Source organism: Pseudochaenichthys georgianus, chromosome 1 (assembly GCF_902827115.2).
Source record: "Pseudochaenichthys georgianus chromosome 1, fPseGeo1.2, whole genome shotgun sequence".
NCBI lineage: Eukaryota > Metazoa > Chordata > Actinopteri > Perciformes > Channichthyidae > Pseudochaenichthys > Pseudochaenichthys georgianus.
In genome coordinates, this window is record NC_047503.1 from 25,583,162 (window position 1) to 25,610,872 (window position 27,711).

At 41.4% G+C, this 27,711-nt stretch overlaps 1 protein-coding gene across 1 annotated transcript; it reads left to right on the plus strand.

Annotated features, from left to right (window-relative positions):
- The first annotated feature begins 1,544 nt into the window (after positions 1-1,544).
- Positions 1,545-25,985, plus strand: ankrd49 (ankyrin repeat domain 49). Its single transcript, XM_034080385.2, has 3 exons — positions 1,545-1,631; positions 17,126-17,346; positions 23,902-25,985. The coding sequence occupies exons 1-3, from the start codon at positions 1,547-1,549 to the stop codon at positions 24,376-24,378; spliced, it is 783 nt and encodes a 260-aa protein (XP_033936276.2). The 5' UTR covers positions 1,545-1,546; the 3' UTR covers positions 24,379-25,985.
- The last annotated feature ends 1,726 nt before the right edge of the window (positions 25,986-27,711 follow it).

Genomic DNA, 27,711 nt, shown 5'->3' on the forward strand with positions numbered 1-27,711 from the left:
TGAGGGAGATATAGGCCCAATCCCAAACTACTCCCTCGACCCTACCCCTCCGTGACGGAGTGAACTCCGTCTGTAGCCACACTCGCAGCTCAACGAGGCTCCCTCCTGTCAGATGGAGGGAGTAAATACAGCAGCAAGCTTTGGGACGGCCTCCCCTCTCTCCGGCAGAAACAGGAAATGCCGTAACTGTATGTAACAACGGTTTCAAATCAGCATATTAGACAAAAAGTTTAAATGAATAACTCAAATAAAACTCCAAACATCTTTCATTGTGTTTCAAAGCTCTTTTAGTTTTAAACCTGATGTTTATAAGCTTCTTAGTTTGTGCAACGGTCTGTAAATATACACAACTTTGTAATAAAATGCACACATTTACCTTTTTCTAGACTAAACACTTTGATCCTAAATTAAAAACATATGAGGTTATCATGAGGTTGTTAACATCGCAATTTATCAGTGGATGTTTGCTGGAACTACTTGTAAACAGCGTGTTTCCTGACGGACACACACAGCGTGACTCCGGTCAGGTAGAGACCGTTCTCAAGTCAGCACCGCTGCAGACTCGCTGTTTGAGGGCTTGATAGCCCACTCCCCCTCCACACTCGTTGCTTTGGAACAGCCCTCAATATGGCGGACCCTCCGCGTGAACGCGCAAACGGAGGGGTAGGGTGTAGGTGTAGGGTGTAGGGGGCGGTTTGGGAATGGGCCATAGTCACTGAACAAGAATCAACAACTCGACCCTCTGCTCACTCCTTTCCTGTCAAATACAGGTCCAGCCCACACATATGCTCCATCAAGGAGGTGCTACAGGCCGCAAGGCAGTGCATTTACAACTACAATAAGCATGTTAATGTTAATCTAACAGCTCCGGCGATCTAGCACGACCCCCCCCCCCCCCCCCTCCGCGGTATAATACAATATACTTTATTGACTCAAGGGACAATTTGTCTTGAACTCAAAATTACTTATGACATTGTTTGAGTATAGCTGCCAGCAGTATTAATAAAAACGAACAGCATACATACACTAAGCAACCAGGGATAAGAGCACAGCTCATCATATAAAGAATCTACATTTCAAAAGAAAAAATGTGGAAAATGACACGAAATAGGATCAACACTTAAATACAGCCGGAGTAAAATTCAACAGCTTCCCTGCAGCACTTAAAGTAATTAAAATTAGCTGCACCTTTACCAGCTTTAATAACACTTAAATTGATCAATTATAATCAAAACATATCATATTTTTTTTCTGAAATGCGCCAATCTGCATAATGAGTACTTGTACTTGTGTTCCTTTAAGCCTATGTTGATGCCAATACTTGTACTTTTACTGAAGTAACATTTTGACTGAAGAATTTTTACTTGTAACAGAGTATTCCTACATTCTGGTACTTCTACTTTTACTTAAATACAACATGATTTGAGTACTTCTTCCATCTCTGCTAATCCAACCGAGAATACATAAATCTGTGAGAGCAGTCTTGAATCCTCTGCAACGACTGCACCAATGGAGCTATATTCACTCCGACCTGTGAGAGGCAGCAATGGTCCACAAGGCCTCCAGTCTGCCGGAATTGCAGAAGAAGAAGAAGAAGAAGAAGAAGAGGTTTGTTTTGAACCGAAAAGAAGGTGAGAATTAAACGGAATCAGTTTGTGTTTGTTAAATAGTTGTTTTCTCTCCACTGTGTGAGAACTGTTGCTGTTTTGACAAGAGAAACGTTACTTCAGCCCTTACGTGTAACGGTAGTCAGTAAGATAATGATAAGGTAAAAGGAGACGTAAACTGTACAGAGGCCTGTACTACGAAGCTGGTTCAACATAACCTGGATATGTTTATCCAGGTAATATTAGACATATGAAGAAGTTACACTTTAAACATCCATGACTTAAACACTTTATCCAGGATAAAAGCCACATAGTTGCACCTGCAAGGTGAATACAGCTGATAAAAGAAAAAGTGTTTGAATGCGTACTGTGACGGGGTTCTATTTGTCCCTTCGAAACATTGGCTTCGTCGGTTGTTTTTAAGCTCCAAAACTTTATTTTCAACAGCAAAAAAAAAAAATTGCGGAAAAGCACAACCTAAACAAACAAAATAAAAGACCAGGGGCCTGTACTACGAAACTGGTTCAACCTAACCTGGATATGTTTGAGTTAGCCGGTTGGATTAATCCAAAACATACGCGCTCTCGCTAAACGGTCCTACGACACGGGTTATCAAGTCGATCGCTCAAGCCAGCCGTGTACTATCTAGTTAGGTGCGCGTTCACATGAAAGGGGTGGTATTTGGAGCATTCGACCAATCACAAACATGGAGAAGCGTACTGACAGCGCAGCGTCATACTTCCTGAATGAAAAGTGAACTTTAATACTAGTCAAAAATGAAGAAGTTAAACTTTAAACATCCACGACTTAAACACTTGATCCAGGATAAAAGCCACAGAGCTGCACCTGCAAGGTGAATAAAGCTGGCAAAAGAAAAAGTGTTTGAATTGCGTACATTAACAGGTTTATGATATCACTGCCCCGTCTAAAACACGATCTGACTTCAATTACATTTGTCTCGAGTGTTTCGTCAACTTAATGTGTTGCTTAAAATAATACTTCTGCATACAGTATGTGACACAGTGAGTGTTGCACGGCCAGATACGGCTCAGCTGACTCAGATAAGGAGATATATGATACATTATGAAGTGATATGCCACGGACTGTACTTAATGTACTCTGATCCGGTTACTTATGTTGTGGCCGATATTTAAGTAAGCTTTCTTAACGCTAATGTTATAATAGTCACATTGCTCTGAAGATGGGAGGTGATATTCTATTAATGTTTACGTTCACACAGTCGGTGATTTTTGCCGGCCGTCTTTCCTGCGACGGCAGCTTTTCTGTATTTCCTTTCTCCTGTAATATGACTTGATCGCTTTAAACTCCGAACACTGAGCTCTGATTGGTTAGCAGGCGGTGCTTTCACTGAGTTGAGCTCTTAGCCTGCAACCTAACCTGGGGGGTATACTACGAATCTAGTTCAACCTATCCTGGATATGTTTTGAGTTATCCGGTTGACTTAATCCAAAACAAAGCCGCTCTCGCTAAACTGTCCTACAACGCTGGCTATCAACTCGTTCGCTCAAGCCAGCCGTGTCCTATCTAGTTAGGTGCGCGTTCACATAAAAGGGGTGGTATCTGGAGCATTCGACCAATCACAAACATGAAGAAGCGTACTGACAGCGCAGCGTCATACTTCCTGAATGAAAAGTCAACTATAATATTAGACATATGAAGAAGTTAAACTTTAAACATCCATGACATAAACACTTTATCCAGGATAAAAGCCACATAGCTGCACCTGCAAGGTGAATACAGCTGGTAAAAGAAAAAGTGTTTGAATGCGTACATTAACAGGTTTATGATATCACTGCCCTGACACGATCTGACTTTAATTACATTTGACTTGAGTGTTTCGTCAACTTAAAGGTGGGGTAGGTAAGTTTGAGAAACCGGCTCGAGATCGCTAGAATTTGAAAATACACAACCGGAGAAAATCTGCCACTTCCTTATAGAGCCCCTCCTCCAACACACACGAACGCGCACATGACCAATGAGGGCACGAGATAAGTTTGTGCCCCGATGGAAGGCTGACAGGCAGGTAGGCCATCCAATCCGTTTAGCCGGCCCGAATAAACGGATTGGTTGTACTTTTTACAGTATTACGGCTTCTACAGATGACGTTTTTTTATGGATTTTTTGTCAAAGCACTTAAGATATTCATTGCTATCGGGATGTTAAGAGCATTCCATGGAATATAACAAAAAGTGTATCTCGAGCCGGTTTCTGAAACTTACCTACCCCACCTTTAATGTGTTGCTTAAAATAATACTTCTGCATACAGTATGTGACACTGTGAATGTTGCACAGCCAGATACGGCTCGGCTGACTCAGATAAGGAAATATATGATACATTATGATGCATGTGATATGAATGATAATGGGACACATCAACATCTGCACTCACAGTGCCGCGGACTGTAGGCTACGTAATGTTACTTTGATCTGGTTACTTATGGTGTGGCAGATATTTAATTAAGCTTTCTTAACATAATAGTATAATGATAGTTATAATAGTCCGCTGTTTTTGTTGTTGTGACAGCTAGCGATTTTTTTACTGGGTGGAGGGGGGGGGAGAGTCACTATGGACGCTCTCCTGAACTGTCATCACGGAGGTGATGAGTCCGCCCACCGTGCACTTTGGGTCCTTTTGACCCCTGCCAGCCTGGTTCTTGTCAAAGTTTTTCGCTCAAATGACACCATGGAGGAATGTAACGGGAGTTGACAGGGGACTCTGCCCGCCTCACGAGTGCCTATTTTCGGACACTTTTTTTCACTTTTCCCCGGTTTTATTATTTATTTATTTTTTGGCTATTTCACCCGGTTTCTAGCCGGGACATTGCCCGGTCTCGGGTGTCCCCCCACGGCCTGTGCCACTAATTATTTTAACGCGATTAACGCATGTGTATTTTTTTTTTCCTTGGCCGCCCCGTAGTTTCAGAGCGCATCGAGTTTAAAATACCATCTACAAGCTGATGCTGACAGCCCCGCTCCTGCCGCCCGCTTGTGGCAGACCACACTTCCACGCTCACCGGCAGGCACCAACTGGCCATCGGGAGGACCGGGAGGGTGTGTGTATGTGTGGCCCGAGCGAGAGAGAGACCTTACGTGCATTGTTGTTGTTAGCATCTGGTGCTAGCTAGCTGCGCTAACGGATATAAGGAGCTGTTTAAATGAAAACAGAGGAGCGACATTTCGCCACAACTGCGCCGAGCACTTGACTTTATGCAGGAAGCCAGACAGTGGGACATTGTACGTAAAGTCAGCACACTCGGCACGGATAGTGCGCAACATGATTGCAGCGTCCAGGCAGCTCCGGTTCGAGCATATGCCTTGAGTTGCAAAACTGGCAAACTTCTTGCCTTTTTCAAAAGCCTCGTCGATAGGTAAAAGCCCCGGTGCCTTTGCAGCTGGCTTTGGATTTGCCGCTAGTTTAGCAGCGCAGGCGTCTTCGTACGCTTTTAACACACCATCGTAGCGATGGCGATGTTTCAGGTGACTGATCAGGTTCGAAGTATTGTAGCTCGTTGCCTTTTTCCCTCCTCGTGGAACTTCTGCATTACATTTGTTACAAATAGCAAGCGAACTTTCCAACTCTGAAACTTTGAAATAGTCCCATACCACCGACGACATGTTTGTTTACTGTCCTGACTTCACGGCCGCACACCATTTACGTCACAGCCAGGCATGAGTTAGGGAGCGCTGGATTTGGGAAGAACTCCCCTCTTCCTAAACTACTAATACCACAGTACTGGCAAAACGGGGGGAGCCGAGTGAAAAACAAGCGCCCCTCATCCCAATCCACCCACACCGCAGTATTTTTTTCTTTTTTTTTACCCAAAAAATATATTGTATGTTATCGGGGCTATTGATACTTGTATCGGGTTTATCGGGATGACGTCATAATTCCTAATATCGGACCGATAATTATCGTGCATCCCTAATCTATATAGATAATAAGTGTCAGTAAAGTGGCGCTGCGGCTGTACTGATAGTGTGTATATATATATATATATATATATACACTATCAGTACAGCCGCAGCGCCACTTTCCGAACAGGAAATGCACGCAAATACAAAATAAAATCGTATACATATGTATATAATAAGTGTCAAGATCATGGTCAAGATCCGATTTTGTTGTGTATTTGCGTGCATTTCCTGTTTGGAAAGTGGCACTGGTGGTGATTTTATTTTGGAATTCTTAGCGTGCACTTCCCGACCTGAGAGTGGAGGTGGTGTCCTGAGAGTGGAGGTCTGCACCGGAACTGTCCTGAGAGTGGAGGTCTGCAGGCAGACCCCTCTCCAGGATTCTGGCTTCCATGCCAATATTTCAAGGATACGACGTCATCGAGTGCCGCCGAAGGACTGTTCCAATCTCCAGCATGCTTGGAATTCCACCGAGGCCGCGTCTTTGGTCTGGGGGAAGTTTCGAGGCTGCACATGGGTAGACTTTGCGTCCTTAAAATCCCCACAATGCTTTGCGTACGGACCAATTTCAAAAACCCTTGCGGAGAATGGCTGAACCGACGCAGCACACATTTAAATGTAAGTATTTAGTGGCGTAGAACATGTGTTGGTAAATATGTTACTTTGTTACATTTGTTTGTTATCACCAAAAATGTGTTCCGTGAAAGTAAAGCAAGTTCATAATTAGATAGACATCGTGAGGTATTTATTTTCTGTACGGTTTATGTTGAAACCGTTAGAGAGTGGCACACTTGTTAGGCTGTTCCATTCTTCTTCGTTTTCCGAAGCCATGGCTTGGAACCATACTTGCTTCGTTTCTGAAGGAAGTGACTTGGAAGTACGCAACTACCAAGCCAGCATCCTCGCGATCGAGAAACACCCTCAGAAAGTTCCCGGAAGTTCGTGGCGGGCCATTTGAATCACGATTTGAATGCATTAATAACAGGATAGAAATGCAATTTTTGGTAATTAGTGGTCAATAAAGGTTTTGATTTGCAATATGTATACAACATATCGATATGTGTATGTAGTTACTAGGGATGTAACGATATACCGAATATCGCGGTAAATAAACGTCCCAATACCGTCGTGAGACTGACAAAATCTACCGCGATTTTATTTTTTTATTTAAAACACTTTTATTTTTTTTAAACCTTTATTTAATCAGGTGATCCCATTGAGATCATCGATCTCTTTTTCATGAGACCTGTCCAACATGGCAGCAAGTAGGTTACAACATGAACATAAAACAACAGAACACAAAAGGACATCGTATTTACAGGGCTACATGTACATACCTAGAGACATTGACAAGTACCAACAGTATATGTATATCTCGCCCTGTCAATAAGCCTCACCTTCTTGGCAAAAACTGTATTGTTTTTGAAGTGGTGGAGAGACAACGCACAGTTTGACCCACTGCTGTCACCCATGGCCAAAGCATATCTCTCCATCCCACTGAGGTGGCGTTAGACTTTTTCGCTGTCCGTCATTTTGACAGACAGGATCGTAAAATGTCCGTCATATAATCCCTTATTACCCGTCGGGTCTGAACTGTTCACAAGAGAGCACGCTCGTGAACTTTCAACGAGGGGGGGCGGTGTTATGCCGTGTGTGCATGCACCTCGCGGGAGCGCACACAGCGTAAAGCAAAACCTCCCAGACATGTGTTGATCTGTACGGCAAAGTACGATTTGGAAACTATATCATTTCCTTTTGGAGGGCATGCATAACACGGCATAACACCAGAGCCTCGCTGCGGGGAAACGTTGACTGCTTTCCGATTTTTCCGTCATTGATAAATAAAATATTCGGTTAACGCGACCGCTGCTGTCCCAGCAACATCAGTACCAAGCGAGAGAGTGTTTTCCAGAGCAGGGGATATTGTAAATGCCCAAACATCCCAGCTTATAAATACCTGGAAATGTGGACATTCTCATATTCCTAAAAACCTGTCTGATGATGCTGAGTGAGTGACTAATGAGTTTGAGTTGAGTTACTTGAAAAACTAAAGTGAAACTTGATTTATTTTATTGCAGGGTCTGATCATTAAATGTCCTTCTTTATTTGTGAGATGCAGTGGCACAAATAAAATGCCTACTTTGTTTGGTAGTACTATAGGTACAAAAAAACAGTTTTTTTGTTCCAGTCTGTTACTGTCACTTTGTTTTTGACACTTTAAAATACTGCTATCCTACTAAAATGCTGTACAAATCAGATTTATTATGTAATAAAGAAACATTTTCCGAGTAAATTTTTTTTTTATTGAATATCGCGATAAATACCGTACCGTGGACTTGTTATCGCGATATTATCGTACCATGAGTTTTTGGTATCGTTACATCCCTAGTAGTTACATCAATGTGTTTTTTTAAATGTAAAATGTGCTAATATTTGAGGATTAAGTTAAATAAGAAGTAGCCTACTTCAGGGTTTCCGCTAGGATTTTTTCTCGCCGGTCAAATGTCCGGGCAGAATTTATTTTACCGGACTAATTTGAAACTTACCGGTCATATTTCAATAATAATAAGAGTTGTGTAGCAGAGTCTCCGTTAGCAGGTAATTACCGGACTATGAGCAGATATGCTTCAGTTTAAAACTCAGTTCACGGGGCTCATTTTTATATTGCTTCAGTTTATAATCGTAACAGATCGAAAAATTCAGATTCATTTTTCAATAAATGATTCCACAAACAACAAACAACATAATTATTACATTCAAACAAACTACTTGTAGTAGATAACGTACATTATTCAGAAGTTTACATCAACTTTGAATAATAACACGGGAGAAACGGATCCTCTCTTTTCCCCTCTCTCTCCTGACAGCACGTCAGTTTCTCATGCAGCTCCTGCAGCTCGCTAAACAGAGGGCGGGGCTTCAGGTGATCCTGCAGAGCTGCGTGTCTCGGTCAGACTCAGCAGCTGATCTGATCTCTCTCTCGCTCCGGTTACACTTCACTCGCGTTTATGTCCATATCGATCAGATCCAGCTCTCCTGATCGGCCTTTATAGAGAGCACCGATCAAACTATTAAGAGTGAATATCGGCCGATAATGACCTCCGGCCGATCGATCGGAGCCTCCCTAATTATTACCAGACATTTTGACCGTCAGGTTTTGAATTTACCGGTTTTTTATAAATTGTACCAGCTAAAAACCGGTAATTACCGGCTAACGGAAACCCTGGCCTACTTTATTGATACCAATTGGGGAAATGTTTACGCTGCAGCAGCAAAAAACAAGGCATTGTACATTAGACAGTTAAAATACTAGAATTAAACAATCGAAAATGTAAACATCTTAAATAGAAATAACATGGCATTACAAAAAGTAGAACATATACATAGTGTGAACAGCTATCTTACCTGTTAACATATACATGTTAGGCTAACGTTGCCTTGGTTACAGAGCCTGTTGCTGTTGTTTATTGCTTTGAATTCTTTAAAACAAATATTATCTTCTTAAACTTGTATGGTAGTCAATAACATCACATCCTAATGTGTATTGATATATTTAGAGGGAGGGAAGGAAGGTTTCAAAATTCAGATTAGAATAATTTCTACCATTTCTTTAATTCATGGTGGGTTCAGTAATCCCATGGTAATTGAGGACATACGTAATCTAAATGAGTAATGTAATCTTTATGACTTCTAGAAAGGACAGGAGACCGACAGGTGCCTATCAATGATTGTCAACTGACAGCACAATGAGTCAAAGGACTAGCAGCAGCAGCATGATGATGTTAAATGTGTTGTTTTAGGAACATCCATTGTAAATAAATGGAATTCAATAAACATTAAATAGCATGTCATGCAGTTTGTCTGTGCCTTTTCCTCCGTGTTGTCCTGGCATATAGTCTCCCCCATGGTTTGCTGTGCTGCCTGGGGATGCTCCAATCGCTCAGAGAAAGGAGTATGAATGTACGGCTTCCCCACTGACACAGAGAGGAGGAAAAAATGGCTGGCTCAAGTCAGCAGGAGCAATTTAACTATCACAAAAGACAACAACAGCAACAAAACATATGAGGTAATCATATTTTTCACAAAACGAAGACCACACCATTGGGAAGCTTAATGTCTGTTTAATCAAAATAAGGAACAGGGAGAGGCTTGCAAAACTCTGGGAGTTGAGACTCAGGCTCAGGGTGAGGGTCTCATTGCAGGTCTTCGGGCTCCATTGAATCCCCCTGGGGTTCTTGTGCTGAAAGAGAGAGACAAAGACAGGAGAAAGGGTTAGATACATCTATATAGCAACCTATAGGATGGGAAATTGCTGCCTATTTTAAACTTACTTTGTGTTTTCACTCTCACTTAAGTCCCTCTCCCTTTTCCATCAATCCAAAATCAGCTGAGCTGCAAAATAATAAAGACAGGCAGAGGTGTGGACTCGAGTCATATGACTTGGACTCGAGTCAGACTCGAGTCACCAATTTGATGACTTGAGACTCGACTTGACAAAATCACAAAACACATGCGACTCGACTTGGACTTGAACACCAATGACTCGGGACTTGACTTGGACTTGAGCCTTCTGACTTGAGGTGACTTGATAATTTAATTCAGAGGTCTCCAACACGCCGATCGCGAGATGCTGCTAGAAGAGCAGACTCCCGTCGGGGAGAGCAGACTCTTCAGCCGCTCCTACTCTTGCTGAGAATCCATGCAGGCAGGGGCGGGTCTTTATTTAGCTGGGCCACCATGCAGCCAATCAAATGCTAGGACACACTAGGATCATACCATTATGTGAAAGAAGGGTGGGGGGCACAGCAGGTGTAGTGGTACAGGCCAGCTGCACAGAGCAACGGGGAGACGGATTTAAATGCAAGCACGTCGGAAAAAGTCAAGACATTTGCGAAAACCGAAAAAAGAAGCATGTCTGGCTGCATTTCAATGATATTGGAGAAAGCAAAGCTGAGTGCAGGATTTGTAAAATGAAAGTAACCTTCAAAGCAGGTTCTCTTTGGTAACCACTCAGGATTTATTGTCAGAGGTGGGAGAAGTTCAGATCTTGTACTTGAGTAAAAGTACCAGAGTAGGAATACTCGGTTACAATAAAAAGTCCTGCATTCAAAATGTTACAAGTAAAAGTACAAAAGTATTAGCATCAAAATATACTTAAAGTACCACCTGCAGAGGGACCTAGATGCAGGTGTTCTTTTTCCCATAGAGACCGCCTCGCTGCACATTATCCCTTGCATAAAGATAGATTGTGGGTCCCTTATAACATGCAGGCCCGGTTCTACGGGGGTGCATAAGGGTGAGTCGTTATGCACCCTCATTTGAAAAATAAAAAGTCAAAAATATTAAATATATAAAAATAATAGTAGCCTAATAATAAGAATATAGTTGAAATAAAATAAATTGTAATTGTGGTTAAATAACATTGTCTGCTGCATTTATTTGGTCAATTTAAACAGTAAGTAACGTTATTATGTCAGGTGCGCGTGACCTGTGCCGCTGCGCGTTCATCATCTGCAAGGTGCTTACACAGCAGTCAATGATGGACATCAGAAAATGGTTAAAACAACCAGCCCTTATCGCCAGCAGTAACACTGCATCTACTGCAGGTAATAACAGTTCAGATCATGGGGACATTACGTTACCCGCGGCCACTGTCGTGGACACTAACGCCCGACTCGCCGGCTTTGCCCGCCTCGCCCACGGAGGCAGAGCAGCGGTCTTCGTTACCCCAAACACCGCCACCCCTCGGCGGCCCGCAAGTGCCAGAGGACCTCGGCAAAACAGAGCCTGTACAGGTATATTTAAAAAGTACCCAACTCACCTGTACAGTGGGGTAAGGCGCTCATTTTGCAGCTCATGGTTTCAAAACAGAGATTGGCTGAAATATTCATGTAAAAAGATGCCATCTTCTGCTATGCATGTAGACATTTCGGTTCAAGTAAGTCAGATGCCTTCACCACAACTGGCTACAACAACTGGCGCCATGCTCTTGTACGTGATAAGGGACTGGGAAGGCATGAATCAAGCAAAGAGCACATAGATCCATAGATCTCTTAATGTTGCTCTCAAAGTGCACCAGATTGATGCTTTTAACTTCAATATTTAAAAAAAATCTTCCCGGGGGAGCATGCCCCCGGATCCCCCTAGAGGAGGTGAGGCGCCTCCTAGAGGAGGTGAAGTCCCCCTAGAGGGTGTTAGGTCCACTCCCCACTTATACAAATAGCACTTTACTACTACACCCTCTCTAATCTCGGATGCACCCTGAGTCATTTTGTTCTGGAACCGGGCCTGCATGTTGTACACAGTGGAAATAAACATTCTGGTCACCTCAACATCAGGGATCTTATACATTAAACTCCTTCTGTGTTATAATATGACTGCTAAAAACACTCACCCATAAGTTACGTTTTTGTTTACTGTTTGGAAGTCTCAAATATCCACTCTAAATCCATATCAATAGGGATGTATCACAAAAATAGCTCTCTTCCTTATTATTGTGTAACGTTAACTATATTATACTAGCTTGAACTCCAAAATGGATATCCTCATTTCACCACTTCCACCCACTACAATCACACGCCCCAATGTTATATTTAACTAATATGTAACTCCATCCACCCCGGATAAAAGCACGTTAAGAAGCCCCTTTTCTCTAATTCCACAACGTTGGAAGAAATAACATTAAGAGAACGGATTAATAGGCTGTTCATGGTTAACGTGTGTTGCTAACTTTATCCGGTATCCTAGCCTAATCTGTTTAGTTGTCCGGTTGAAAATTAACGCAAGCTCTATGCCCATTGTAGAACAGGAAACAGAAGTTGGTCCAGGTTCTGATCAAACCAAAATTGTGATAGAGAGAGAAACATGTTTTGTCATTCTGCCACCTCTAATGCTTACAGCAAGTAATCAATACCTCAGAAGTGTTCATGTACATGTAGGCTACGGTTTGTTAGCTGTTTGCTTAAACTACCCTTATAGCTAGGCTATGTTTCCGGCTAGCAAACTCAGGCATTGCAAACAATAACGTGATATCAGAAAACTAGAAATGTATAACTCATGTGACACTGTGGCGTACTATTCTCTTCATTATACAGTTGCAAGAAAAAGTATGTGAACCCTTTGGATTCTCCACACATAGCGTTGTGTGTTCCTTCCAAACAACTCAACTTTGGTTTCATCTGTCCACAGAATATTTTGCCAGTAGTGCTGTGGAACATCCAAGTGCTCTTTTGCAAACTTCAAACGTGCAGCAATGTTTGTTCTGAACAGCAGTGGCTTCCTCCGTGGTGTCCTCCCATGAACTCCATTCTTGTTCAGTGTTTTACGTATCGTAGATTCGTCAACAGAGATGTTAGCATGTGCCAGAGATTTCTTAAGTCTCTAGCTAACACTCTAGGATTCTTCTTCACCTCATTGAGCATTCTGCACTGTGCTCTTGCAGTCATCTTTACAGGACGGCCACTCCTAGCGAGTGTAGCAACAGCGCTGAACTTTCTCCATTTATAGACAATTTGTCTTACCGTGGACTGATGAACATCAAGGCTTTCAGAGATACTTCTGGAACCCTTTCCAGCTTTATGCAAGTCAACAATTCTTAATGGTAGGTCTTCTGAGAGCTCTTTTGTGCGAGGCATGGTTCACATCTGGCAATGCTTCTTAAGAATAGCAAATTCAAAACTGGTGTGTATTTTTTATAGGGCATGGCAGCTTTAACCAACACCTCCAATCTCGTCTCATTGATTGGACTCCAGGTTGGCTGACTCCTGACTCCAATTAGCTCTTGAAGAAGTCTTTGGCCTTTTTCCACCCTGCACTGTGAATGTTTACATGGTGTGTTCAATAAAAACATGAAAACATATAATTGTTTGTGTGGTATTAGTTTAAGCAGACTGTGTTTGTATATTGTTGTGACTTAGATGAAGATCAGAACACATTTTATGACCAACTTATGCAGAAATCCAGGTAATTCCAAAGGGTTCACATACTTTTTCTTGCAACTGTAGTCTGTCATGTCCTGTAAATGCATGTGTAAATGTCAATGATGGATGTGTAATAAGAACGTCAACAGCCTGATCGCAACCGAAAATCCCTCTCTCATCTCAGATAGAAGATATGATTGGAGACGACCAGCCAATCAGAATTGACCTTCTCGAGTTCTCCGATTGGTTTGTTTTGTGGCACATTTGTAACACTGTGACAACTTGAGCGAGCGCAGGCAAAGCTGAGCGCGCACAGGGTGGAGAGGTTGAGCGAGCGAGGGAGAGAGAGAGCGCGTGCAGTGGTCTGCTTGCGCACGGAGCAGGAGTTTTATGAGAGAAAATATATTTCTCTGTGCTCAAAAATGTTCAAGTGCGCGCTCAATCGCATTTTCTATGCTCAACATGTGCATGTTTCATTGCGTGCTCAGGATAGAGGCAGTGGCGTAGCGGAGGCCCCCGGAGCTTAGGGGGCCCCGCCCCCCACTGTAGGCTATCCTCTTAGATTTCGTAACGCGGGAACAGGGCGCAGAGGGCGGGGCCCCCCCTCCCTGCTATGTTGCTACGTCATGTGTACGCTGCCTGTAGTAGTACAACAGTGTATCATTATAATTATTTGCTCACCTGCGATAGGGCTAGCCGGCTGATAACTAATGTTCATTGGCAGGCTGGGCAGCGTTCAAAACAAAGCGGGAAGTATTGCTCATATAAATAACGTTCATTAGTTGCGTTGCCGGTAAACATGAAAAATGAAGCGCCACTACCCAAGCGGTGCTCAGAAAAGCAAAATGAGAGCGAAAGCCGAACAGGAGAGGGCAAAACTACCTAAAATAACGTCATTGTTCCGGCAGGCATCAAAGGTAGACGTAGACTCCAACGTTACTGCAGATAGACCGCTAGCAAACCCCACCGGCCCCCGGCCGTCAGCTCCGAGTCCAGGCAGACAGCCCAGTAGCCCCGTTACAGCAGAGCCAGCTAGTCGTGCCTCGCGCTTCGAGACAGGTTAGACATTAGAATAATAGAAAGTTTTATTCGCCATAACCAGTAAGAGTATGCTACAGGTTACATTGGAATTGGAATCTAATCCGTTCCTTTTTGCAGGTCAGCAAGAAGTCAGCTGTGCCCCCTCCGAGGCCAGTTCAGACATAGCCAAGGCTGCCCAGCCAGCTAGCCGTGCCCCGACAGTGACAGCAGCTCCCACCCACCCCATGGACACGTTGGCCAGTGACAACTCTGTGACTGAATACCCTACTGATAGGGGGAAATTCCCTGTAGATTTAGAAGATGATGATGTTAAACGGTACATTCTGAATAACGGGCCATGCAAGCCTGAAGGGCCATTCAAAAGGGATGGGAAGGGAAGGTGCTTTTCAAAAGAGTTCTATAACAAAACATCCAAAATTGGATGTAGAATTCCGCGCAAGTGGCTATGTTACTCGCCATCTATGGACCGGGAGTACTGTGAGCAGTGCTGGCTGTTCGGTGACAGACCGTCTGCCCATCACCTCCACCATGCGTGGAGAATAGGAATAAATGATTGGCAGGGTCTCTCTAAAAAGATTAAGGAACACGAATTCTCTCGCTCTCATTTGGCAGCATGTGTCATGTATGATACGTGGAAAAATAATCTGACCATTGACGCGCAAATATCATCTGAGTTTAAGAGAGAGGTGGGGTTTTGGACCGAGGTCCTAACCAGAATAACTGATGTTACACTAACACTGGCCTCTCGCAACTCTGCTTTCCGGGGTCACAGAGAGAAAATAGGTGATATAGATAATGGTAATTTCTTATCTACCATAGAACTTATGGCGCGTTATGATCCAGTTCTGCAAAGGCTTATTGAAAGCAAAAAGAAGGTGCACTACCTAAGTCCTCAAACTCAAAACGAAATAATTTCATTGCTATCGAAAAAAGTGCAGGACACAATCATTACAGACATACAGAATGCAGAATTCTATTCGATTATAATGGATACTACCCAGGACATTTCAAAAGTAGACCAACTGAGTCAAGTGTTCAGATATGTTACTATAGCAAATGATGAAAATGGAAACCCTACGGAGGTGAAAATAAACGAAAGTTTTTTGGGCTTCCATGCAGTCACAAACCAAACTGCTGCAGGTCTAGAGAGAGAAATTCTCGAATCGATGGAGAGAAAGGGGATACTACTTGGGAAGTGCCAAGTCGATTTGTTGGAATGAGCGAAGTTGCACAGCGATTTTCTTTTCTGCTTCCCCGCGAACTTTTGCGCGCAACAGACAAGGATCTGTCTGAGTCTGCAAGTGCTTTATCAGGCCAGTATAAAGACGACCTGTCAGCCGAGTTTCCTTTCCAGATCCTGTCCCTCCCTAATGCTCTTAGGCCTACTATAAAGAAAATTGAGCGTGGAACAATCAAAGACCTTGCACAAACCCTGCTCATTGAAAATCAGTCCATTTTGCCAAGTATCCCCGATGTTGCCACAGCACTGAAATTGTTTTTAACTATACCCGTGACTGTTGCCAGTGCTGAGAGATCTTTCTCAAAACTTAAATTAATAAAGACATATTTGAGGAGCACAATGTCGCAAGAGAGACTGTCTGGGTTAGCAGTCCTTAGTATTGAGAGCCGACGCGCGCGCAGTCTAGATTTAAAGACTGTTATACAGGACTTTGTGCAGAAGAATGCCAGGAGACGCGCTCGTATAAAATAATAGGCCTACAAAGCAGCTCCTGATTGCATCCTCTATGTAGCCTATAGGATGTGTTTTATTTGTTTGTAGGCTACTTTTCTTTTATACAGAATGTTATATATATGTGAACCGTTCCGTTGTGTGAACTCCAATGATGATAGGCTATAACATTCTACAATATACCTTCATGTTACAAAAAATACACAGCCACTTGTTTGTATTTGTCAATGATGTTTAAATCAGATGTATATTATTATACAGTTCCTACTGACCTTACTGTTTAAATCAGATGTATATTATACAGAAAGTTCCTACTGACCTATAGGCCTATACTGTTTACAAAAGATGCCTGAAAAAATAAACATTTAAAAAAGTGGCCACGATGTCTATCCATGTCAGTGAACCGAGTCAGCCTTTCTGCACGACTGTCACTCAAATGCGGGACATAGTCTCAATTTGTGGGACGCGGGACAAATTATAAAAACGCTGTGTGTGCAGTCCCGCACAAAGCGGGACACCTGGTCACCCTACACACACACACACACACACACACACACACACACACACACGGTGTTGCCCCTCACACACACACGCTTCAAATCAAGTTGCATAAATACTTGAGCTACGTTTTTATTGTAATTACTGTGATATGTATTATGTTTTCGTATTTATTACTACAAATACACACTTGCAACTGATAACACTGGCAATGATTTTATATTTATTAGACTATTCAAAAAATAAATCATGATTCAAAAAAGTGGGGGGACGGCAATCCCCCGTGTCCAACGACCACACCACTGGCTAGGACACAATATTACTCTAAATTGTTCACTTTTTCATTCTGCAATTCATTTAATTTCTTCTTAGTTAGTTGTTCACTCAGTATATCTGCCTGATTTCTAATGTCTTGGTTTCTCTGAAAAATCAACAAGTGATGGAGTTTCCTGAAGATTTCAACCAGCTTGAGCTTCTGAACACACATGGACATCTGATCCCCCGAGGAGCCAGCAGCCTGTGGACCGAAAGCAAGGACGAGGAGGACGAGGTGGATGAAGAGGAGAGGTACAACAGTGAGGAGTGGTATCTAGAAAAAGAAGAAAGTCTCAAACACCTACCAAAGGTGCTCATTCTGTGGGCTGCAGAAAACAATCGCGTAAGTCATGTTTTGTCCTGGCTTGACTCTAAGAACTTAGACTTCACCCCGTTGTGACTCTCTCTAGTGGTAAACATGGGTTAAACTGGGCATAAGATAAATGTGACAGGACAGGATCAACCCTTGGTTCTCATTCGCGTGCGTGCCTGTCTAAAACATTTAGTATTTCATTTCCTAATAGTTCAGATTCACTTGCTTTAATATTACTTCTTCGTGACTTATACAAAGACATTTTGGAAGGCTCACCATCCTCAAAAATCATAGTTTAAGCCCAATAAGAAGCCTAAGGTCTTTAGACTTCTAGTTTGTTTATTTATGTAAATTGGATTTAAAGGTGACTGTGACCTTACAAAACACATTTTTGGCCATAAGTATTGATATGCTAAATATGACAATTTTAGACAAACTACAAGTAGAAAAAATGATGAAGCGATGTCATTTTTGACAGATATAAACTGGAACTTGAGTCTTTAGCAGAGGCAAACAATTGCCTGGTGGTAATGCTAATTATTTAAAAAAAACATTCACCCATAGATGTGACATCTCTTAATGACTGTTCTTTTGTGAAAGTTAAATGTGCGTGTCTTTCTTTTGGAAGCATTCACCCAAAAAATATTCCTTTTGAAGGGGAAGGAAACTTTCGAACACATGAAAACACAGAGAGGTCTGAGTCACGACTGATGCTGTTTAAACTCAATAACTTCTGACTGTGCGAAACACTGAGCTGCTGTGTCAGGAAATAAGTGACTGGAGTTGAATTTAATTGAGAGAATATTTATTCGGGAGTCAGGGTGGTCAATCTCACAGGAATGCAGTAAGTGATCACTTAAAAAGAGTAAGTAATTATAGCAATTAGGCCCCTCACCTGTTAGTACCATAGCAGTTTTCACTGTCAGCAAGTGCAAAGGGAACTCAAAAGGTCTCAGAGAAATTACAGTTAAAATTATGATGTGAAAGATAATGGATACATTTGTTCAGCCTCCCGCTCAGGGCTTTTTACATTATTTAAAAAGCCCTGATATTTTAAAAATATTTCAGTGATATTTTCACTGAAATATCTATGTCGCAATATCAATAAATATATCGTTATTGATGTACATTGGAAATTTGTGATAAATAACCGGGACATCCGTTTTAATCTCATCCAGTGAATAAAATATCTGAGAAATCACATTGATAAAGTAATTTAAGAGATTCAAAATGAAAACTAACGTAAAAAGTGTCGAAAGCTCGGATATTGTCTCAAAGTTTATACAATATAAACATTAAAGCCTTGACAGATTTGTATCTTGTCAGCATTTTGTGTGAAAATGCAGTCTGTATCCTCACACCTCCCTCACTCAGCCTAACTAGCTTTCTCTAAACTGTTCTGAGCAAAGACACAGTGTGTACGCCACATGTCATTATTTAATACACTGAGTATGTTGTTGTTTGTGTGCCTGCTTCCCTTTATTATGTTAATGAAAAGCAATTGGAGTCTAATACATGTATTTGTGTGAGAAGGGCAGTTTTCTAAGTAGGCCTTTCACAGTCAAGTATTTCTTGTTAGCTGATTATTTAAATAATGTTACTAAAGAGACAGATTTCTGCCAAAAGATAACATTTATTAGTGTTTTCACAGAATTCAAAAGCAAACACTTTCTTGTGTCTTATGTTGTGCTTATTAGATAAAAAAAATTGAAAAAAGTAGTCCATGTAGTGCTGGATGATAAACCTCTCAAATTCTCAAAGCCCAATGTGACACTTTCAAAATGGGTGGAGCAATATGAAAAGAAACTCGTATGAAGATATTTTTGATCAAAACCTCTATCAATATTGCTTAGATACTGTAGGATTGACCACTGGGGATTTTACTTCATATTTACACAATGAGATATTTGATTAATAATCATCTGTAGGGCAGGCGTTATGTGGATGTAATGACTGAGTGGGTTATGGTATATAATAGATCAGCTAGAAGAGTCTGGAGGTTTGAGAAGGACATTTATTTGGGGTAATCAGCCTTTAAAACCAGTCAGAGGCACTTTGCAATGTTTTTTTGTCGGAACAATTGTCCAAACCCTAGTTGGATATGATCATATAAATCAGCTGGAAGCAGAGAGTGGATAACGGCTTTGATAGAAAAATGATTGTTGTAGAAAGATCCAGGTGGTAAAAAGTAATTAAAATAAGTGGTCCTGACTGCAGCTGTGAGCTGGGTTTAGATTTTCCTGGTTCACCTTTCCATTTGTATCTTGTAAGAGAATTTGTGAAAGTTATGAACACATTAAAGTGGTTGATTTCACTTTAAACATCCTTTTGCACACTCTCTCAGCTGAGGTTTAGATGCCTGTTTTTTAAGATATTTTCTTTTAATTTCGCTCCCCCAGACCTTCAAAAAATAATTTGCTGTTAATAATTCTTGCACTCTAATGACAAAATTGCAACACCTACAATGTTACATTACATTGCATTTAGCTGATGCTTTTATCCAAAGCGACTTACAATAAGTGCATTCGACCAGGAAGATGCAACCTTGAAGAAAACAGAATCATATAAGTACATCAGGTTTCATAGAGCAAAAACATTTCAAGTGCTACTCAACTGGCTTTAGATAAGCCAGTCCTTTATTAGTAAATAAGTGCTCTGTTAGCAGTTTGTTTGTTGTTGTTTTTTTATCTTAAAGTATAATATATTTTATTATTGGTTTCTAACAAAAGCATGTATTTACATCTGTTGATGATACATTCTGTACATCTGCACAAGAGTGTGCACATTTTGAAAACATCTAAGGAAAAAATAAGAACTTTTTTAAAACCTTTTTGTTAAAGCCAGAAATAGAACATATTTGTATACAGAGTGTACTGTCCTTTGCAAAGGAAATACATGGCGCGGCGAGAGTGGTTAACGTAGAGCGAACACATTTAATGAACCCTGAAACCTCTCAAGGTCCCTGTGGATATTTTAAGAAAGCTTCACTTTGGGGGGGACCAAATCTGCCCTAACCTTGTTTACTCAAAATTCATTATGTTCAAAATGGACTGTATTAGGATAAAAAAGAAAAGAAATGTCGTTCGGAGGTGTCATCCACTCTCTAAACCCTGTCTCACTGCACACTATTAAAACACAATGGGAGGGTGATACAATTTGAAATTGAAGAAGATGTTTGGAATGAGTGTCTGAGTTCACTCCTCCTCCATCTCTGCTAGGCATGGATCGCTTCAGTGTAAGGTTCTTCACCGCTATCACTTAACTAAGGTGAGGTTATCCAAAATATGACTGTGTTGATCCTGTCTGCGATAGATGCCGTCAATCCCAGCTACCTACATCCATATGTTTTGGACTTGCCCCTCTCTGCATAACTTTTGGTCTGAAATATTCAATACAATATCACTGGTTATCTCTGTCTCTGTCAAGCCTTCTGCAATCATTGCCCTATTCGGAGTCATCATTAGGCCTGCAATGCCAAATTATAAGAAGAACTTTGTAGCTTTTGTTACCTTCTTAGCTAGACGCTTGATTCTACTCAAGTGGAAATCCCCAGCTTCACCTGCCCATCAGGACTGGATTAGAGATATATTTGTCTTTGTTAATATGTAAAAAATGTGATGTACGCTGATAGGGTCGTCTGCTAGTTTTAAGAAGACATGGGGACATTTTTTTGCATATACTGATAAAATGACCGTTGATACTATCCCGGACTGACAAACTTGTTACGGCCACGTTTCGACTGCGCCGCGGCATTCACAGCAAAATCGCGGCCACTCTAGTCAATGGGTGCTATTCCACCAGACGCACTGCGTTACGACTGGAAGTGTCTCGGCACTGAGCTCCGCTAAAAATAGGCGGCTGGTCTATTTTCGGCGCCACGCGAGGAGTTGCATAGCGCCGGGCAGGAAGTGGACCGGTCAGAGCATCAATCAATCAATCAATCAATCAATCAATCAATCAATGTTTATTTATATAGCCATATATCACAAATGTTACATTTGTCTCAGTGGTCTTCACAGTGTGTACAGAATATCAGTATGACAATACGACACCCTCTGTTCTTAGACCCTCACATCGTACAAGGAAAAACTTCCGGAGAAAACCCAGTTTAAAGGGAAAAATGGGAGAAACCTCAGGGAGAGCAACAGAGGAGGGATCCCTCTCCCAGGACGGACAGACGTGCAATAGATGCCGTGTGTAGGGTCTGCAAATCCAGTCAATCCCCAAAATAAACTAATTTTGCAGACCCTATCTCTCCGTAGTCTTTCAAGTTTACAGGCACTGTGTAAATTATATATATATAGAATAATTATGATGATGAATGCATGTTTTTACCACTAAAATACAGCAACACATCTTTGATGCATGTTGTTTATAACTGGAATATTACAATTATTATTAACTTTGTCTGTACAAAGTAGTAGTAGTAGAAATATGCCCAAATCAACAAAAACTGCGAGCCGGCACGCAAGACGCTCCGCTTCTGAAACGTGCCCGGTAGGGTTTGACACTGGACAGTGACCATCAACTCGCGACCTGCGGGCCACATCCGGCCCGCCAGACATTCTCATCCGGCCCGCACGACGGGGGTGACTGTGGCGTTGGCGGAGTGGTTAGTGCGTTCTTCCCCCACTCATTTTTTTTTTTACACCGTGTCGTGAGTAATGTGCAGTACCGGAGACCAACAGAGAGGCAGCAGCTAAGGGACAGTAGACTGCTTACTGCGTAGCCTTCCCTGCCCTGAAGAAGAAGTGATCCTTCGTTAGCGTGAAGAGTCTGCTAAGCTTTATGCGCTCCGCAGTACCTGAGCGAGTGAGCGTGCTCCACTAGCACCTTTGTCTGAAAACTCAATAAAAAAAGTCTGAAGAAAAAAGTGCTGATTCTCTCTCCGTTACTTTAGATGAAAATAAGGAGCCACTCCCCAAGCCCCTCTGAGAGATATTTGTTTGTTTTTTTAAAAACACACAATGGTGCTCTAGGAGGAGATTCAGGTGATAAGGTGGGGGGGGGGGTTACCTTGGTTGGTTATTGGCTAAGCTAATCGTTACACATGCCAACAAATCGTTATGACCTCATCGTACTCCCTGTTCACTCACGACTGCGTGGCCATACACAGCTCGAACACCATCGTGAAGTTTGCTGACGATACGACCATCATCGGCCAGATCACAGACGGCGTACAGAGAGGAGGTCGGAAAACTGACATCTTGGTGCCAGGATAACAACCTCCATCTTAACGTCAGCAAAACAAAGGAGCTGATTGTGGATTACAGGAAGCAGCAGGGAGAGGGACACGCCCCCGTCGCCATCAATGGGACTGCGGTGGAGAGAGTCAGCAGCTTCAGGTTCCTTGGGGTCCACATCACTGAGGACCTGACATGGACTCTTCACACCACCACCATCACCTAGAAAGCTCGACAGCGGACTTCCTCCGCAGGCTGAGGAGGTTCAACATGGACTCCAGGATACTCTGCAACTTCTATAGGTGCACCATAGAGAGTATCCTGACTGGCTGCATCACGGCCTGGTACGGCAGCTGCACCGCCCTCAATCGTAAGGCTTTACAGAGGGTGGTGAAAACTGCACAGAACATCACCAGGACGGAGCTGCCATCCATGGAGGACCTTTACTCCCAGCGGCTCAGGAAGAAATCCCTCAGGATTATAAAAGACCCCCATCACCCCAGCCATAAACTGTTCAGTCTGCTGCCGTCTGGCAGGCGTTACCGCAGCATCCGGACTAATACCACCAGACACAGAGACAGTTTCATCTCACAGGCAATACAACTGTTAAACACCTGAACTGCTGAACAAATATCACAACATTCATCTGCTACTTAGTAATTATTTATCTATTATCTAATACTGTATATCATTCCAATAACTTGTATATAGACTCGTATTGCAACTATTTTTCTTTTGTATTACTTTTAATATAATATACTTTAATATTGCTTTAATATTGTCTGCGTATCTGTATTATTGTGTTGCATTGTTGGAGAAGCCTGTGACCTAAGATTTTCAACAACATTTCATTTCATTTCATTTCAAACCTTTATGTATCCAGATTGGTCCCATTGAGATCATAGATCTCTTTTTCAAGGGAGACCTGCAGCATATAGGTTCCACATGAAACATAAAACAATAAAAGACATTATACATTATATTTACAGGATACATAGTTATAGACATTTACAAGTGCCCATTGTATCAGCAAGCATTTCATTTACCCTAGCTTTAAAAACATGCAGAGGAATGAGATTGCTGAAGATTGTTCCAAGACATAATTACTCTGTAGCTATGTTAGTTTGACAATAAAGAACCTTGAACCTAAAGTGGCCAAAATCTGATCAGCTCATTTTCAGACAGGTTTTTATATAAATGGATCATGACAAAAAGTGAGCAAATCTTTTTTCCTGAAACTTTCAGTATCTCTTTACACAGAGGGGACACATGTTTATGTATAAAAGACGTGAAAACGTGGATTTTGCATAATAGGTGAACTTTAAGAGAATACATCTTTCATGAGACTATTCAAAGCAATTTCTAGTTTCCTAAAAACCTCTGTTTCTGCATTTTCTCACAGGTTTCCACAATCCGAAGGGTGGTAACTGCTGATCCGTTGGTGGTGCACAGCTGTGATGAGGATGGATACACTCCCCTGCACCGAGCAGCGTACAGCGGCCATGTTGACGCTGTCTCTGCTTTAATCGCCGCGGGGTCAAAGGTGAACCCTCGCACCCACGACGGCTGGACGCCCCTCCATAGTGCCTGCCGCTGGAGCCGCGTCAAAGTGGCAAGTTTTCTCCTGAAACATGGAGCCGAACTGAACGCCCAGACCAACGGGGGGCTCACCGCGCTCCACCTGGCCGCCTCCGACACCACCCCCCTCATGACAGACTCCCCCAACACGTTGGAGCTCCTGCTATCTCAGCTACACCTGAGGCCGGAGCTCCGCAGCGGCAGCGGGGAGACGGCCAGGGAGATATCCCAACGTACCAGCCCACACCACGTCCTGTTTGAGATGGTAGAAGACTGCGTCAATGTGGCACCACTCTCATGAATGAAATAAAACACGGGGGCAGATATTTAAACCCTCACATTGTTAGCTAAATGTACACAAGATTCATGAGTTTTCACAGTTGTACCCACATTACTTGATGTTTTTGATACATGAAAGGTGTCATATTATGAGTATATATTGATGTAAACATGCTTTCCCATGTTCATTCATGTTTTTGGTGAAGCATCGTAATAAATGAATGTGTCTTTGTAATGTTGTAATACTGTCTATGTACACTTGACCTCAAAAGCACTTAGGCTTTCACATATAATAATGAAGGTTATATTATTTGTGTCAATGAATGCTCACATTGTTGGAATTACACTTAATTAAGGGATTTAATTCAAATAAAAGTTTTCAGAGGAAAATCATGTTTTTCCTGCACAAATCCTTACCTGAACTGAGGTTACTAAGAAACAAGCTGCTTGAAATGTTAAAGGAATAGTTCAGAAGTGTTGAGGTAAATGTGCTGCTGTTGTCCCCGTCAACAGCATCACATTGTTTGCTCCTGTGTTGGTAACTGAGCTGGAGGTGACACACAGACTATGGATACATTCATACAACCCCACTTGTAGAATAATCTGAATATCCTCCTTTAATCAATTCAATTGTTTGGTTTGAAGGAACATTGAAAATGGTGATGAACGCCAATCCCAGCATTCCTAGGTGTCTTAAGTGACACATTTACAAAAACTATAAAAAAATAAAACAATCTTATAGAAACAATATATTGAGTGGCTCAGTCTGTAGGGACTTGGTCTTGGAAGCAAAGGGTCGCTGGTTCACGTCCCGATTGGACCGAAAAACATAATATGGAGTGAGCTGGTAGCTGGAGAGGTGCCAGTTCACCTCCAAGGCCACTACATGAAAGGAAAAGTCGAGTAGCTCAAATGTGTTTATTATCACAGGACTTTGTCCTTCCATCACAGATCTTTAATGGCCTGAGAAAAACTGCTTGAAATGTTTTCTATTTTAATATATAATTTATTTGGACTCATGGTGAACGCATTATTATAGCATTAACACTGACTCTTGTCCTTATAAGAAAAATATTGATGTCAAACGAATTATGGTAATAATCAGTGTTTTATTGCAATTAGAGAGTGCCTAAAGTGTTCTGTTTAGCAAGAGTAAGACACATGCCGTTCGTTCATCTAATTTTACCTACAAGAAAACATGCAAAGTGTCTGTAAACTTCTTGGCTTGAAACTGATCTTCATAACTCAACCCATATGCAGAATATTTGTCAGGGTTACATTTGCATTTAATCAGAATCAGGTTTGATGCCAAGGTGTTTTTTTTTACATGTTTGGTTCTAAACTAATCACAAAACAACTGCACCAGTGATGTAACATAAATACAATGGGACAATTCAGAATACAAATATGAAATACATACTGAATATCTGTTTTAACAATGAAGAGTGGTGCTGTAAAACAGTATTTAGTTTAGAGGACATGTGCAATTATACAGAAACAATAGTCACACGCTGAGTGTTAATGTGATGTCTGAGGCGGGATGTGAAACACAATTAGTTTGGTTCATCAGGCTGCATCACTTGAAGCCAATATATTTCTTCATATTTTGTATGTTGTTGCAAGAATAAAGCTGCCATGCAATGCAAATAGATAGCTCTTTATTCTAACCTTTTATGCTCTTCACCTTTTTTATATTACCATATTTTATTCAATGTGCTCCTTAGAATCACTTTTTTTTTATTATGTTCTCCTCATAGCATTATGAAGCAACTTGAGATGACGTTGTTTTTAAAGTGTGCTATATTATTGAAATTTATTATTATCATTATTATTATTATTATTATTATTATTATAGCAACCTGAATCTTTTGTAAATCAGAGGGATGGTGTTTTTGAGCAACTGTTTTTTATGACACCTGTAAAATCATAACTGTATCTAATAGTGCATGAAAGATTGAAGAATTACTAAGGATACTTGTGTTATAGCTAGTAATGATAAAGTGCCAGTATGCAGAAATACCTTCAAAAAACAGAAGGTCAGACTCAAAGATCTGTCCTTGGGTTGTGGTGAATCACTCATCTGCATGCAGGCAGTCTCTCCCTGCCGGGGGGCTTCTGCACCCTTATTTATCTTGGGGAGTTAATGCCAAATTAGCATTAAAGGTCCTCCTGTTTAGGCATTTATGTAGTAAGGAAACAAAGGTACATCTAAACATAATAGCGCTGAATTAACACAAATTCAAAGGCAGACAGTAAAGAGCAGATGCAATAATACCAGTTATACATTATGGTCTTACACATTGTTAGACATTTTGTTGGTGCATTTGTCAAAAGTTGTTCATAATTTTCTAGAAAATTAGAACCAATCATTGTGGAAGGTTTCCTGCAAATTATTATTTCCAATGGAAGTTTGAGTGTGTGACTAACTACTTCAGTGTCAGTTAGTTCCAGTTTATTCGTAGAAATCTTTTTATTTAGACAGCGTGACATTCAGGAAAAGTAAATACCAAACCACTTTTCTCTGTGGTTGAAGATAATCAGTGTCACCATGCATTGCACCGAATTAGGTTGAAAAGCTCCATCAAACAAATACATCTTTTAGTTTCTCCTCATTAACATTTGAGCTGTTCTTTCAAGAAACTAGTTTCTGAAATTGACAGTGGCTATGTCTGCCTTTTCTAAATAGGGAAATGGGGGAAATTCATGAACTTTATATTAACATAATAGACACAAAGCTGCGCTGAAAGCCTCCCTGCGCTTCAGACCCTGTTTACTCAGAAGGCTCAGTCCTCCAGACTGTGAGTCACTGAGCCGTGACTCAGTCCTCTAATGTGCTCCATTCCCATATGACATGAAAGCAGAAAGCAATGGTATTGGTTATTTTTAGGGGTGCAACTAAAGGCTATTTTTGTCAATGGTTATACCGTTGATTTTTTTTTTTTGCATGATAAATTAGTTGTATAATCTAGAAAAGTGTCAATTAGTGATTCACAAAGTCCAAGAGTCTTCAGATTTAGAAGAATTCAATAAAAAAATTTTCTTGAAAGATGCTATAATTACTTTCTTGGTATCTAGTTGATTAATCTATAACTTTGTTCATTATGCATGTCCACATGTTGTGACATGATCACGTCTTGCATAAGGCTTTGGATAACACATTCAACATTCGCATCAATTTGTAGAATTAATCTATTTCACAGTAAATATGAAATCAGGTAGCCAGAATGTCATTATGACATGGGATCAACCTTTAGAAAGATAGAGCTGGCTGAGTGCAGTCCAACGCAGTACGTAACAGCCTATTCAAGTTATTTTTATGGCTTGAAATAAAATCATTCATTTCATTTCAAACCTT

What these genes read in the sequence shown, in the direction of transcription:
- ankrd49 (XM_034080385.2), top strand. Translation starts at nt 1,547, where the DNA reads ATGGTCCACAAGGCCTCCAGTCTGCCGGAATTGCAGAAGAAGAAGAAG. An exon ending in TGTTTTGAACCGAAAAGAAG is followed by an intron (nt 1,632 to 17,125) that starts GTGAGAATTAAA and finishes AAAATCAACAAG; the next exon opens with TGATGGAGTTTCCTGAAGAT. An exon ending in GGGCTGCAGAAAACAATCGC is followed by an intron (nt 17,347 to 23,901) that starts GTAAGTCATGTT and finishes ATTTTCTCACAG; the next exon opens with GTTTCCACAATCCGAAGGGT.